Source organism: Rhodnius prolixus, unplaced genomic scaffold (genome assembly GCF_049639745.1).
Source record: "Rhodnius prolixus isolate KJV_2025 unplaced genomic scaffold, Rpr scaffold_11, whole genome shotgun sequence".
Taxonomy (NCBI): Eukaryota; Metazoa; Arthropoda; class Insecta; order Hemiptera; family Reduviidae; genus Rhodnius; species Rhodnius prolixus.
Genome location: NW_027411625.1, coordinates 17869502 through 17881079, shown reverse-complemented (window position 1 = coordinate 17881079; position 11578 = coordinate 17869502). Strand labels below are relative to the sequence as shown.

The window sequence follows — 11578 nt, the reverse complement described above, 5'->3', positions numbered from 1 at the left end:
AAGCAAACCACACCAAAACATTATAGTAACAAAAAAACATTAATGTGCAGGCATGTCGCATTTTCCCCACATATGAAATTTCTTTTCATGATTTTATTCATTAATTCATTAATAAATAATGAATGCTTAAATGAATAAAATAATCCACTTAATAAGTGATTAGAGTCATATGTTCAAAAGTATTTAATTTTAAAATAACTATTTCCTACTAAAAACGAGGAACGTAATTCAGTGTTACTTACTTAAAATCAGGCGCCCCCTCGTACAAAATACAAGTCCAAGTTTACAATAGCAGACATACACACCGTGTACCTCTTTCACTCAGTCAGCAAGCGTAGTGTGTGACGAAAACATAGTTGAAGACAATTCTCTACACAAAACTAATTAATCAATCTATCTTGACGGTTGAAAGTCCGAAACTGGATCAGGGATAAAAAAAAAACATGCGTACTACATGCTAAGCCGGATAAAAAATCGGCGATAATCGGTTTAACCAGTTAAGCGTGGAATTTATTGTAGTTTTAAAAACCCCTAACAGTGAGCAGAATTAAAATCAGACAATGACGTGTATTCACGTCGAATGCAGGGCAAAACAACCAAAAATTTACAACGTCGTAATAGTCACTGCAAGCACTTTTTCTGCAATCTCAGGGGGGGCTTGAGATTACAGAGCATTCTGTGCTCATTCAAAATCTTGCACCGCTTCACGTATGCATTGCTCCTAGTTAACTAGGGACGCAAGAGCTTTTGTAAGGAAGAAAAGAGCTTTGAATGCTGTGCAAAATGAAATCATGCTCGTACTGAGGTCTGAATCTCTATCTACGGTAAAAACGGCATTGCACAAGAGTTGAGAGCTTTTATTTGTGTGCGTAATTCCCAGTCTCTTATGCGGAGACCAAACATGTACCAACCACTTATCATTTGGCTGGCTCCTACCATCCTCTAAAGTAAAAAATACTAAGCAGTTCTATTGGGAAGGTAAAGGAAACATCCCACCAAATAATATTCTTATTGTATTTTATTAAAATTTCGAGTTTTTATAGTTAATGGCAATTTTATATTTTTCACAACGAGTATACACGTCGAACGCACCGTAACAGAGATTAACTTAACAGGTTAAGTAAAAATACGTTTCAAGTAATTCATGAACAACAATTTTCTATTTTTTTTTTTTTTTTTTTTTTTTTCAAGGGCGTGTGAAATTAAGTGTTTACAACTGAACCTCGATCGTTAGAAAACTTGAAATCTAAATTAACTGATATGATTGGAGGCATTATTGTAACTCAATTGGCAAAACCAAAAATTTGTATTAGCCTTTGCGTACGATTGTTGTTGGACATATAAAACTTTGGAACCGTATAATAAAATATATACTTATTCATTTCCATACATTCTACATAATTTCTCTATCACAAATAAAAATAAAGGGCAATTTGTTTACTTTCTCACGAACTTTATGATCATTCTGATTCTAAGAATTGTACTTACGAGGCTACTTTGACGAAAGTGATAAAAATAGCCCGTCAAAGATCTTGCTCCTTCTTCCTACAAGTGCAAACAATTCCCAATAAATGCCTGCCACAGCGTCAAGAGAAATAGTTTTTGCGGATCCATCCGTATAGAAGTACAGCCTGTCTAGCACTGTTATCAGCGATAGATAATTTCTAGGGTCAGTGCCTCATTTCCCGAGTGGGGTATTCCTTCTTACGGATTCCTCCTTATACGTAAACTTTATACTCTTTCTAAAAGGTATATGCATGCTATTTTGAGGGTTCTGTGACAATTCAAATCTCCACAGTCTTATTTGGTGTAGATTTTGTAGCTCTTTTAACCTCATTAACCTCTTAATTCTTCATTTTTTGAAGTTCCATTGCTTTCGATAAGTTTTTTGATGTAGTTAGAACCTCATTCCCCCAATCTGCAGCACATCTGACAAGACTTGTACGTCACGGACAGAACGTTAAGAGTTTCCTCATCGGCGAACTGCAATAGTTGGTCACGAAAATACCGAATAGTGGTCATATTACCTTATAAATAAAGACAGGTTCAGGGAGGTTATCAAGTGACGACGAGACTTACGGGAAATCTATCAGAAGGACGTCCAATCCAAGCCAATACTGGCGCATTTGTTACAGAACTAGCAATATCTAAAGACATTAGCTAGCCATATTCATGATATGGAAAAGGTAACAAGGGATTTATGACAGTGCCACATGAATTTACAACTAAACAGAACTCGCAGCAGAATGCCAATATCTCTTTAAATAAATAAATCATAAATAATTATTGAGAAGGCCTACTCTAGAGAATTTGTATTTTTGTAATAGAAATCCATTTTTTGTAATAAATATTGTTAAACAACTGTTTGAGATGACATCACATTATTTGTCTCACATTGCCATACCTCGTAAGTTGCCCTTATTGCATTAAAAAAGTTCTTGTCATTTAAATAATTAGCGAATTAACAATTATAAAACGAAATAAATAAATTAAATTAAGACAAATACATTATGGACTTAAAATTAGAGTATAAATATGTATGTTTTGAGTGGTATCAGCTGCTTTAGCAATTTTTTTTTTTTTTTTTATTTTTAACTAAAACAAAACTTATAAAAACAAAAATGTTACAAACTTAAGCAATTAAACGTGGCGAGTGTAGACCATCTACCTGTTGGTCGATTGGCGGCGCATGACAAGAGCCTTGGCCCCAGTCGTGTAGGTCACTCGAGTTGGCCAGTCGATGTGTAAGTCGATGAGCAATTGAAAATCCACAGCTACCCTCTAATTGTGTTAGTACAATTATTACTTGTCTGCAAAGAAAAATCTGGTTGATGAAATTTTTAAAAGGTTTAAATAGTAAAATGATCTAGGAGAGCTCTTTCATAAATGAGAAGCTCTTGGTGTTCGCGGATGACACAGACATTGCATGAAGAACAGCCGAAGTTACGAAGAATCCTTTCCTGAATTATGAAGCCCATTGAAGGAAGATGCTTTTTGGTTTTTAATGGTGAAGAAGAACAAAATTTCTTTACCACCAATCGTCATGTATCTGGGATCCATTGTTTCAGTAGAGAATGACGCATCTCAAGAAGGGAAAAGAAGACTACTGTTAGCAATAAATTTACTACAGCTTAATTTAACCATTTTCAAGGCAAATTATTGATAAGAGACCCTAAAATTGTCTATTAAACTCTTGTTCTTCCCATTTTAGTGATCGCCCTAGAAACATAAACCTTCTCAAAGACAGACGAACACTGTCGGCGGATCGAAAGAAAACTCTTTTTAAAATTTACGGCCAGTACGTTAAGACCAGATATGTCATAGACCCAACACTAAGCAATGGCCAAAAAATTGTTAAGTAACTGCTTGGATGATATTGCGTATAAAAAGGATAGGTCAGTTAGAAGCTATCGAGTTTAATTTAACTTTTTGCGACCTATTTTTTCAGAACCCCTCAGAATTAAAAAAATTAACACGTAAGTTTGAGTAGATTAGTTTAGAAAACGGGACGGGACCTTCGCCCCACGGCACTACAGCCACGTGAGGCTTATTGTGCCTTCCCCTTTTGAGTCCATCACCGGACAGTGAGCTGTAAGAAGCTCCTAGGAAGAGAAAATCTAAGGGTCAGCAGCTGGATTCGAACCCGAGACCTCCGCGTGGGAGTCCAGTACGCTAACCGCATAGCTAATCCGTTCTCTTATTGAAATTATTAATTTGATTACCACCTATTGCATATTGTAAGAATTTTTTTTTTTAAGCTTATAGAAAATACATTTCATAGCTAAGGAGTCCAGGTAATAACGTGCTTAGAATTAACTCTGCTGTGTAAAAAAAAAAAAAAAAAAAAAAAAAAAAAAACAGAAAAAAAATAGAAATATACAAACAAAGAAAAAGAAATAATAAGAACCTTAATACAAACACATGTGCTATAAACTCTCATAATGAAAAAAAAAAAATTAGCTTTAATCATCACTGACAAATAGAGAATATTTCAAAATAAACAATTTTCTTTTGAGTTTTATTTAAAATAATAAAAAGAGTAATATGAACTAAAAGATAAATGGACACTTTTAGAATAAGCAGGTAAACATAAACAAATAAACACAAACTTTAGACTTAATTTTTGGAAAGTAACAAATTATTAATAGTACACGTAATGGAATAGTAATAACATCTAGCAATTATCACGGCATTTTACAATAGTTTCGTCTTATCCATTTATTTATTCATCTTTTTTTTTCCTTCTTTTCCTTTTTTCTCTTCCTCTTTTCCCTCTTTTTCCCTCCTTTTTCTTCCTCTTTCCCTCTTTTCTCTCCCTTCCCCTCCTTTCCTTCATTTTGCCAATTTTCGTTCCCTTCCCACTACCAAGCTAGCTGTGTATTTATTGAGAATGGTTTGTCTGCAATTTAGGCTTTTTCTAACAAAAAAGTATATGTCATTTAGTTTATTTTGGTTTATATCGCTCAAAAGAGCTTCTATAATACAATTTTCATGTTTTAAAAGAGGCAAATATTTATTTATGAATTTAGATCTCAGGTGGTCCAAGGCACTACAACAAATTAAGAAGTGAGTTAAAGTGTCCTTGTCGGAAGAGTGGCAGATTTTGCAGTCATCACTGGCATTAAATTGAAATCTTTCAGCTCCAATAATAACTCTAGTTACTTTATTTGAGGCCATTCTTAATTGAGCTAATACTCTTAATTTATCAATCGAACAATTCAGACTGCTATATTTTGTATCATAGTGAAAGTTACTCAGTAGCCTGTAATGGGGATTAAAAGTGGAGTTCAAAACAAAATTTATATCTTTACTTATTAAGTTGAGTTTAAATGCATACGAAATTTCTTTATAGGTTTTTTTTAGTGATATTAAATTTTGGTCATGCCAGAGATTTTGAGCCCCAGTTACTGTTAGATAGTTTCTAAGTTCTAGAGCCCAATTGTAAGGGATCGATGGGACATCCACAAGTTCTCTCAAGCGCAGATAGCACAATTTAGGAATTCGATGCTCTTCCATAGCTAATAGCTTCATCCACCACTTTAATGTGCGCTCATAAACTTTATGTTGCATATGGATTCTGCCGGTTTCCATTCTAACATACGCGTCCGGAGTGTTTCGTGGTAAAGCTAGGACCGACTTAAAGAATGCGAGTTGACCTCTTTCTATAACATTTGAATAAGGGCACCCCCAAACTTCTGTCTGATACAAAAGAATACTTTCAGCTATGGAATCGTACAGTCGGCATTTGGTTGCCCACGTATCCGACTTACTGGCCTTCAGGATGCTTATAACAGCCGACCTACCCGCAACACTTTTATTTAGAAGGGAGATAGCCGCTTGTCTAAATTTGGCTGATGAACAGAAAGGTATTCCCAAATAATTAAACGTATTTACCACCTCTATGGTACTGGTATCATATTTAAATACCTTAGACTTTGCGGGCCTGCCTCCTTTACTGAATATTAATATCTTTGTTTTCTTGATATTGACATTTAATGAGTTATTGTTACAGTATTGCTTCATTATATGTAGAATATTTTGAGTTTCCTGCCAAGTTGATGCGAGGATCACCACATCATCCGCATATTTGAGCATAAGTAAATCTCTATCATTCATTAAATTAATCCCCTTAGCACCCCTTTCTTTAAAGAACGAAATCATATCGGCAATAAAAAGAGAGAAAAACAATGGGCTTAAGACCTCCCCCTGAAGGACGCCCTCAGTAACTGAGATTTTCTTTGAAGTTTGACCATCTTGAGATATAATGAAGTCGGCATTGTCATATAAAATCTTCATTATTCTCAAAATTTTTCTACTAATTCCCATATCACGTAGTTTGCGCCAAAGTTTATCGTGAGGAACAGAATCAAAGGCCCGCTTGAGGTCCACAAAAACTGCAAATACTTTCCTCTTAGCAAGCCTCAATTGAATGATATTGTAAGAAAAATGTGAGATGCCAGGTCCCTCACCGTAAAAACTATTTTTAGTTTTGAATGTAAAATATAAAAAAATCTTAGGAGCCGTTCAGTAGAAAAACCTCAAATAAGTGATAAAACCCCTTAAAGTAACACTTCTGGTTTGGTTTGGATAAAAAACTTGTTTAGGGACCTAAATATCAAATTTGAACGTTCTTCGAATCTCCGCTTTTATATTACGTTGATCACATACAACGCCCAGGACTAATTTCTGAAAACTCTTATTGTTTCTAACTACGGAAATCTCAAAATATACAGGGTGTTCAGCATAAGAATACCGTTAACTTCGGGAGGCGATTCTGGGCATCATTGGCAACAAAAAATTCCAAATAAACTATGGCTCGATTCGGCTTCGTTTTATCTTCTTCTTCCTTTGGCACTACGGCCCTTGTAGGACCTTGGCCTCCTTAAGCAGATTAGACCAGCCCTCTCGATCTACTGCCTTTCTTCTCCATTGGTGAATCTGCATTTTTTGGAGGTCATCCTCCACATCTTGCAGCCAACGGAGTCGCGGTCTACCCCGCGGTACTTCGTTTTATAGATATTTTTAATTTTATGTTTTTTCATGGTGTTACTACTTTTTAGCAAAAAGTTGCTTATATTTCTCAAACTATTAAAGCTACAGCAATTTTAATAAGCTCATTAGAAAGAAGGTTGAATTTCCTTTTAAATAAGCTAATTTGTATTCCAAAATAATATCAAGTATTTCACATTGTGGCCCAAACATAAGGAATAGCAAGTTTCTAATTTTTTCCAAAAACTTTCGACTTCATTTTTCTCAAAAATATTATATATGTAAAAAACGTGCACTATTCATGAAAAACATCTACATACAATCACCTTTCGAAAGGTATACAATGAATTGGGGTTATTTTAAAAATTGATGCAGAAATCTGTGATTAATTGCAAAAAAAAGTAGGCCTCAAAACAGCGTCGGCATTATGAAAGGAATTCACCTACCATAAGAATATAACTGATCAGAATCATCAAATCCAGTACGATTTTTTTTTGCAAACGTGTAATTTAATAATTTATTTATTTAAGAACTATATTCAAAAATATAAAATTTACTTTACAAATAATATAATCAAATAAAAAGAAGAAAAATGAATATGATGTTAAATGAGGATTAGGTAGCAATTTCGAAAGAAAGGATTTTCGTTTAACGAGTTTAGATCTGTGTGTTATTCTTTAGTTAATTAAAGAAATATGCCAAATAATGTGAATAAATCACAGATTTTCTTGAATACTCAATAAACTTTTGGAATTAACAGGTTGTGAAGAGCTAATGAATAAGCCGAGATCAGGAGATTGTGGAGAGCTAATGAATAAGCCAAAAACTTATTACTCGCTCTGATCTCCAAATTAAATAATAGTGGATGGAATACTTCACCGGACCGCCTGTACACCTCCATGATCGTCTGAGCGTTCGGAACACCCTATCAGGAAATCATCTAGAATACATCCGCCTAGCTTCTCTACTATTCCCATCTACGAAACAGTAGATGTATAACATATCGCGATATTTATTATTCGAATACGTTGGCATAATGATAGCAAAATGACAAGTAAATATCTAAAGAAAATGTAGAATTTAAACAATCTTTTCTTCTTGTTGTATTTATTTGTTTTTATAAGCCATATTAGGACAAAACATGTCAGTTTTTAACTTGGAGATTAGAGCGATAAGTAAGTTCTCGGTTTATTCATTAGCTCTTCATCTCGCGGCATCCTTTGCCCTTACGAAATCCTAGTTGCTCCATCGGGATAATATCACAACTTTCAGCCCACTGACATAATCTTTTATTCAGCATGTAAGTGAAAATCCTGGTAACCGTGTTCACCAATGATATTGGCCTGTAATTAGAAGGGTTTAGATAGAGGAAGTAACGGTAGTCTTATGCTCAACACCCTGTGTACAGGGTGAACCAGTAACTAATATCCATAGGCCTACTGTGTCTAGTACATCTAAAGTGGAGTTCAATGACGTATTGGCCAACTTCATATTTTCCACCGTTCTTGAGTGACGTCACTTAAGAACATTATTTTTTATTTCTAAAAACATTATTTTTTTCCAATAAAAATGTTATTACTCAGAAAGTTTTAGTTCGAATTCGATTCTGATGACACGGTTAGAAAGATAGATAAATTTCCTAAAAATTGACACCATTTTGAAGCATAAGTTATTCTCCAAACAGCCTCAATCTTCCTCCGAATGCTGGAAAAATAAAAGTAATCGAAAATTTTAAAACAACTCATTAGGACCATATGTGATCATCGTCAGAACTAGGTGCTGGCACTTTTTATAAAAATTTCCTTGTTTAATGGGCTTTCCAACGGTATATCATTTTCCAGCATTCATTTTATCTTCGTACGAGAAATCACATTTGTTTTGCTAGAAAACGTGTTTACGAGCACTCAACAGTGTTAGTTTATCAAGTTTTTTAGATTATTGAAAACTACTGTATATGGACCAGTAGTCAATTTTAAAGTAGGCTGTCTTTAAATAAGGAAGTCAAAGGTTACAAATATTACAAGGTAATGTTTGCCTCTTAAACATTTACTTCTGATCTCTCTGAAATATTTGAGAAAATGTTAAGAAATATTTTAAACAAATACTTAAAATAAAATTCAATAGTTTGTATTTACTCCAAATTACAATCACACATAACTGCACTATTGAAAAAGATAAGAATGTGAATAAGCCTTAACAACCCTTTGAACCCACTAACAGATAATCCTTATATCGGAATCTGCAATTAACCAATACAACCAATAAATAAACTTCCTTGATCTGTTAGACTTGCTTTTTCAACATTTTCTATTGTACCCTATTTTTATTAGGCCAACCCCCTCTGTAAGTCTTGTTGACTGTAACAGAGGTAAATGTAATAAATAAATAATAAAAAAAATATTGTACCCTATTTGAAATTAAGCAAATTAACCTTTGATTATAAAAATAGTACTTGTTTAAAATATTTCATAACATTTTCTCAAATATTTCAGAGAGATCAGATTTTTTTTTTTTCTAAATGCACTTTGTAACCTTTGACTTCCTTATTTTAAGATAATCTACTTTAAAAATTGACTACTGGTTCATCTACAATAGTTTTCAATGAATTAAACAACTTGATAACTAACAATCTTGAGTGCTCGTCAACACGTTTTCTTGCAAAACAAACGTAATTTCTCATACGAAGATAAAAGGAATCCTGGAAAATGATATACCGTTTGAAAGCCCATTAGACAAAGAAACTTTTATAAAAAGTGCCAGCCCCTAGGTCTGATAAGGGCCTAATGAATTTTCTTAAAAATTTCGATTAATTTTATTTTCCCAGTTTCCGGAGGTAGATTGAGGCTGTTTGGAGAATAATTTATGCTTCAAAATGGTGTCAATTTTTAGGAAATTTATCTATCTTTCTAACCGTGTCATCAGAATCGAATTCGAACTAAAACTTTCTGAGTAATAACATTTGTATTGCAAAAAAGTAACTATTTTTTTAAAAAAAATTAAAAGCGACGTCTCTCAAGAACAGTGGAAAATATGAAGTTGGCCAATACGTCATTGAACTCCACTTTAGATGTACTACACACAGTAGGCCTATGGACATTACTTTTATATATATATATTTGTGAAAGTCCTAATTCAAAACCAGCACGCTTGTAAATTGGGTACTCACCTGTGCAATGGCGGGACTGAATCTACGGTACGCAATTCCCCTCTTGTGGACACCACATTGTAGCTTTCTTGGCAATCGCATTTCACGTGGATCCACTTGTTCTCATGTCGGTTTTCCACCATAACCACAAGGCCAGCCCAGCCTTTGGTTAGGTAGAAGGCTGTCATGCCTTCTCGGCCCTTCAGTCAAAGCAAATACCAGAGTGTCATGAAAAATCGATTTAACCGAGCTTAATTAGATAGTAATGAGGGATTAGCACAAAGAAAACTAGATACAAAGTCATGCCTACTTCGTGCCGTTGTCCCTTAGCAAGAGTCAGACTGATAATCGCATCCGCCAGGATGTAGGCAGGCGGCGAGATTTGCTCCACTAGTAGCCGCTTTGAGCTGTGTATGGCAAGCACATACTCGGGAAAATTCACTGGATTCTCAATACCTGTGGGGAAAAAAAAGATAAAATTTAACTCCTGAGGACTCAGCGCAGTAACACTAACTCCACTAATTTGAGATCACTTCACCTATCAAAAGTGATCAATCCATGTTTTTATGCTTTTTTTTTAATTAAGGCAGTTAAAACCTGAGGTAATTAAAACTGTCCGGTAGGACAGTTGTATAAGGGTTGATCGTCAAAAAGTGCACGAAAAAGCGTAACGTTGAAAAACACAAATTTTGACAATTTTTTTCTCGTTTTCTATAAAAGATAAAATTCCCAAATTTTCTTTAAATGATTGGGCAAACCCTCCTTTAAAACTGTAATTTTTTTGTAACAACCCAGATCTAATAGGTTTCGAGAAAAAAGTTGCCGAAAATGAGCGAAAACGGCTTTTCAAAAAATGTTCTTGTTCTTGTTGTTGTTGTTGTTGTTGTTGTTCTTGTTCTTGTTACCTTTTTTGTAAACAACGTAGCGCCTAAACGCGCGAACCGATTTTCATGAATGAGGTGTCATTCGATTCGGAATTTAATGTAGATGTGCCTTTTGGGGGTCTCGACACTGTACATCGAATGGGAGAGGAGTTAGCCCCCATTATGTAAGGCCCCCTCCAAAATTATTATTACTAATTACTCTGTAAATCATGGCCCGATTTTGATAAAATTTGGTAGAATGATAGGGTTAGGGCTTCCCTACGTAACAATAAAGCGACGATCTGCTCTTACACTTGTTAAGGGGAAGTATAGCAATCGTTACAAATTATCGACACGTGAACCGATTCTCATGAATGAAGTGTCATTCGAATCGAAATTTTGTACAAATTTGCACTTTGAAAGTCTCCACGCTAAGCCTCATAAGGAGGGGAGTTTGCCCCACCCAAGTAAGGCCCTTTCTAAAACTATTATTACCAATATTTCTATAATGCTTAGTCCGAATTTGATAAAATTTAGCACGAAGAAGTGATTAAAGCTCCTCTACGTGGCTGTGAAATGCCAACATGCTCTTACACCTACTAAGAGGAAGTACTGCAATCGTTAAAACTTTTATCAATGAGTGAACCTATTTACATTAAAATTGAATTATCGTTCGATTCAAAATCTTTGCCTCTTTGCCTTTTAGGGAGAAGTACTGTAATCGCAGTTTATTTTTCTTACTTCTCTTAAAAGGAAGTACTGAAATCGCAGTTTAATTTTGCTTTTTACGCACAAATACCTTCCTATTTTATTCAAAACGCTTTCTCAAAAAAAAATTATTGAGGATGGCAACTATAATCATTCTTTAAAAAGATCTCTCTAGTAGTAGTTACGGTTCCGACTTAAAACCTTATCAGGTTATAATGATAGAATTGCTTATTACAAATTGTAAAGCAGATATGTAACTTTGAAAAATAGACAAAAAGGAAAATCTATCCAAAAGGTACAAAAATCTCCTTAACAAAAACTTACAGTTTAAAATGTTAAGTATAAGGGTTGATTAAACGCCAAAAGGTACATA

The 11578-nt window shown here is 34.4% G+C and overlaps 1 protein-coding gene across 1 annotated transcript in view; it reads right to left on the bottom strand.

Annotated features, from left to right (window-relative positions):
- Window positions 1-1155: 1155 nt before the first annotated feature.
- The window catches only part of sol (calpain 15 small optic lobes), an 80200-nt gene continuing 69777 nt past the window's right edge, over window positions 1156-11578 (bottom strand). The window contains exons 15-17 of the mRNA XM_074138205.1: window positions 9945-10090; window positions 9656-9834; window positions 1156-2810 (exon numbers count right to left, since the gene is read on the bottom strand). Of these exons, the coding sequence (XP_073994306.1) occupies window positions 2633-2810; window positions 9656-9834; window positions 9945-10090 (503 nt within the window). The 3' untranslated portion in view covers window positions 1156-2632. The remainder of the gene's footprint in view (window positions 2811-9655; window positions 9835-9944; window positions 10091-11578) is intronic.